This window comes from Gossypium hirsutum, chromosome A05 (assembly GCF_007990345.1).
Source record: "Gossypium hirsutum isolate 1008001.06 chromosome A05, Gossypium_hirsutum_v2.1, whole genome shotgun sequence".
Classification (NCBI taxonomy): Eukaryota; Viridiplantae; Streptophyta; class Magnoliopsida; order Malvales; family Malvaceae; genus Gossypium; species Gossypium hirsutum.
The window spans coordinates 77017919-77022551 of NC_053428.1; the positions used below are offsets into that span (position 1 = coordinate 77017919).

Sequence of the window (4633 nt, forward strand, 5' to 3'; positions counted from 1 at the left end):
ATTTTACCTATCCCTATGGAAAATGATGTACATGCATAAGGATGAGTTTTTACTCTTAATGAATTCATAGCCTAGATTTTGGGTGGTCCTATTGAGATGGACTTGATGAATTCACCGACTTGAGAGGTTGAGTTTATTACTCTTAATGAGTTCATAACCTAGAGTTTGGGTGCTCCTCTTGAAATGTACTTGAATTCACCAAACTTAAATTTGAGAGGATGAGCTTAATGAAAGCTCTTAATGATTTCATAGCCTTAATGTGAGTGGTCTATATATACCATAACACAGTAAAATACAAAATATTATAAGGTCACAATAAGATATTAAAGCTACAACAATAGAGGCTTAAAATTAAAATTTTCTAACCTCCACCACTTATAGCATTATTTCATTTTAATTTTTATTATCATGAATTATGGAGCATCTCTTTTTCTTTATAAGACTTTGAAAAATTTAATGTTTTAGACATGCTTCAGGCATGTACATAATGCTTTTATATTGATCATTATATTTATTAGTATCATTCTTTTTTTTTAACCTTATACTTTTGCTCAACTAGTAGAATTATAATGTCAATATAAACTGTGGTAATTTATAATTTCATTGTCATTCATTTTATCTAGTATCCACATATAAGTAACATTATGACATTTACTTCTAAAAATGTCTAAACCAATGAAAGGTCCATAATATTATTATTTCAACAAAAAAAATATAATTTTTATAAACATATATACAATATTAACTTTAGGGAATATGTCAAAATTTTCAGATATCCAAATTAAGTTCAGTGATCAAAAGTGACCATAAAATTTATTATATTTATTCTAAACATTCACTTCAAGGAATGTATAAGAAATAATTGGGAAAATAATGTAAACCTATTTGATATTCTTTGCCAATAAGATCATAAGATATTACCTGTTCCAAAGAATGATTAATTAGTATAAACAATAGATTATTTTGTTTCAGGAATAAACATTTAGCAATATTTTGGACTATCCATCTTCCACTTATCTATTTGCCAATAACAACAATAAGTTTCATTCTTTTTTAGGAATGAATAAACAATATAATTTGTTAATAAAGCCAATAAAGTCATCATTGTTTGCAAGTTTACTTCAATATCATTGTGATAAATCAAATGTGTCTATATATTGTTCCTTTTTCTTTTTAATCAAACCTTGGCAAAATAGTCAACCAATATGCATGTGTCAAATGATCTTTGAGTATCACATAAATATTTTCATTCTCTTTGAAGGGCTATTTGAAAAACTAATACATAATTTTAAAGAATCTTTTACGTGTTTTCTTAGAAAAATTCATGATTAATATCATTATATAATTCTCAAGTATGAATAGATTTGAAGTACAAACTAATAATTACATTTAATAAACATTTACAATAGATAATAAGAGATAAAAAATCATACAATTTAATCAAAATTAAAACTAAACCAATAAATTCTATAAAAAAATAACAAATATATATTCACATAGAAAGCACAACAATTAAATTGGAGAAGAGATTTATAAATTCATAGAGATACAACTAGAGAATTATATAAATTGAACTTCTTAATAAAAATTGAATCAATTTATAAAAAAATTAGACTTACTTAAGTAATTGTGGATGAGAAGCGGAGACTATGAGCATTCTTTGCACTGAAGAGAAAGTGATTATCCCTAAGCAAATCTCTAGCAACCACTCACAATTTTTTTAACCAAACAATTAAATTTCAATACTTGGAGCCTAACAAAATTTTAACGTAAACTAAGGACCTATTACTCTTGAATAAGATCATACTAATAACATATTATAAAATAATAATAATGCAAAGAACATAAAAATAGTAGATGAGAATAAGAGGGATTTTTATTACATTTATTTTATTAATTATCGTCATTACAAGTAGTATACTCATATATATAGAGAGAGAGAAAGAGAAATTAGACTCTTAATTTTTTAATACATAAATAAAAAAACGGTTACAAGAAAATAAAAAGATGAAAAGTTGAGGAATATGAAAGATGAAAAATTGATTATAATTAACATTTACTTAATAGGATTCATAGCGGGAAAACATTAATTAACAAATTATAACATTTTTAATCGAAGGACAAAAACGAAACTTAAAAGCACCGGTGTAGTTTATTTAATCACATTTTTCCCCGACACTTTTCTTTATCCATTTATAAGTTATCCATCCGTGAGGCTTGACTTGCTCCAAGGAAAAAATAACCACAAAAACTCCAACACATAAAAAACGTGCCTTCGGGCATTTTTTTTTCCTCCCCGGGAAATGTACTGTAGAATCTCAAGAAGATAAAAGAAAAAAAAAGGAAGAAATAGATGGCAATGAGTCAGCCGCTACAAAGATAAACATTGTGATGGTCCCACAAATTCCCTCACTAGTGGTCTTTACCACTCTGTTTGTTAGCGATTAAAACAAATGAAATAAAATAAAATCAATTCAAATCTTATCCTTTTCCCTTACTAACAATTCCACCCAACCGCGTCGATCCATCGCATCTCCTTATTTCTTAAACTGCAATTTAACTTATTTAGACAATCAATACTAAGACTTGTCTACTGTTACTTTCCCTTCCTCACATGGCTTCCCTTTCTCAGTTTCTTCTCTTTTTCTCTTTCCTTTTCTGCCTGAAAAACACGTTTCCCGTTCTGGGTTTTCAATCAAATTTTGCTTTGTTTCCTGTTGCAAAAGATGCAGCAACTCTTCAGTATGTTGCAAGGATCTCTCATGGCGCTCCTTTGGGATCCACTGACCTTGTGGTTGATCTTGGCGGTTCGTTTCTTTGGATGGATTGCAATTCCGGACACGTGTCTTCATCATACAGGTTGATCTCAAGCTGCTCCGTCAACTGCTCTAGAGCAAAGTTCCATGATCTTGGAAGCACGAGTTGTCTATTAAACACCAACTGTTATGTGTCCCCTTACAATGGCGTAACAGGATCCACTTCAGTGGGGGAACTAGTAGAGGATGTCATAGCCGTTGATTCTGTTGACCCTTCAGATGTAGGCCAAAGCACAACCGTGGATCACTTTCTCTTTGCTTGTGCACCGACGTTTCATTTACAAGGTTTAGCAAGTGGTGCCAAGGGAATGATGGGTTTAGGGAAAGCTTCGATTTCGCTGCCATCACAACTGAGTTCTTCAATTGGACACCCTCAGAAGTTTAGTGTTTGTTTATCATCGTCAACCGGTGTCCTATTAACCGGCAGTGGTGACACCGTTTTCGGTACCAAAATAGCAAGGTCACTAGCATACACACCCCTCATCACCAAACAAAATGACTACTTGATTAATGTTCAATCCATCAAGATCAATGGAAGGAGATTAGCAGTCCATGAACAAGGCAAATTAGAAGCAAAATTAAGCACAGTTGTGCCTTACACCACAATGGTAAGCTCGGTTTATGCAATATTTTCTAAAGCTTATGTTGAGGCTGCCACTAAGATGAATATGACTAGAGTAGAAACTGTGGCTCCATTCGGACTCTGCTTTAGTTCTAAAGGGCCATTGGTGCCTGAAATTGATCTAGTTTTGCAAAGTGAGATGGTGAAGTGGAGAATTCAAGGTAGGAATTCAATGGTGAAAGTGAGCGAAGAGAGCATGTGCTTGGGTTTTTTGGATGGAGGGTTGGAGCAAAGTAGCCCAATTGTAATAGGAGGGCTTCAAATGGAGGATAACCTTTTGGAGTTTGATATTGGGAGTTCCATGTTAGGATTTAGCTCTTCTTTGTTGTTGAAGGAAACAACTTGTTCTTCATCCTTACAGGATTCCAAGCTGAAGCAATTTATCTGATTTATCTTTATCCTTTTTCTACTTTTCTCCCTTTTCTTTTGTGTGTGTGTAAAGGCAAGCTTGATGGATGCAATTTGTAAAGCATCATTACTAGTAATATGAGGAGAGGCACTATAGCTTTGAATTTTAATGATTTTGTTCAAATATGTCTAATGGATTCGATTTACTTGAGTCTGGCTTGACTACTGCAAAAACATGGATACATTTGTAGATAAAATACAAGCTCAAAATAGTATTTTAGTTGAAGGTCTAGAGTCGCATGAATAAAATCTTTCAGATTTTACTTTTCTTTTGGACTAAAAAATCTCAATGTTTATAAATCACTTTAAAACTTCAAATTAATTAAAAATCAAATCAAATCAAATTAATTTAAAAAAAAGGAACCTTTTCCAATATTTATTTTCTTTATTTATGAATTTTAAGAATTCTTTTCACAAAAAGACTCAATGTCTTTAGGAAGTATGAATTTTTAAATTTTTTTTTGGTAAATTATAATAGAACAAATTCTAAATAACAAATTTTATTAGCACAACTTAAACTTAACTAAATAATTGTAGATTTAGTTTTATATTTTAATTTAGTTTTTTTTAGTCTTTATATTTTTAAAATTTTAAAATTTTAGTACTCACTAAATAATAACTATTAAATTTATTAAGTTAGGTTATATTCAAAATTTGATGAAACAAACATATCATCATATATGTAATGACATGTCATCTTGTTATTTCCATATTTACTCACTAAAAGTCCAGTTAATGGATTAACGATTTTCATCTTATATAAAGCCTCAAAATTTAAAATTTAAAA

General features: G+C 30.3%; 1 protein-coding gene across 1 annotated transcript; it reads left to right on the forward strand.

Moving 5' to 3' along the window:
• Nucleotides 1-2356: 2356 nt before the first annotated feature.
• On the forward strand, nt 2357-3956 carry LOC107957050 (probable aspartic proteinase GIP2). The gene has a single exon (XM_016892480.2). The coding sequence runs from the start codon at nt 2615-2617 to the stop codon at nt 3824-3826; it is 1212 nt and encodes a 403-aa protein (XP_016747969.2). The 5' UTR covers nt 2357-2614; the 3' UTR covers nt 3827-3956.
• The last annotated feature ends 677 nt before the right edge of the window (nt 3957-4633 follow it).

Excerpts from the sequence above, each read along its gene's own strand:
- LOC107957050 (XM_016892480.2), top strand. The coding sequence starts at position 2,615 with ATGGCTTCCCTTTCTCAGTTTCTTCTCTTTTTCTCTTTCCTTTTCTGC.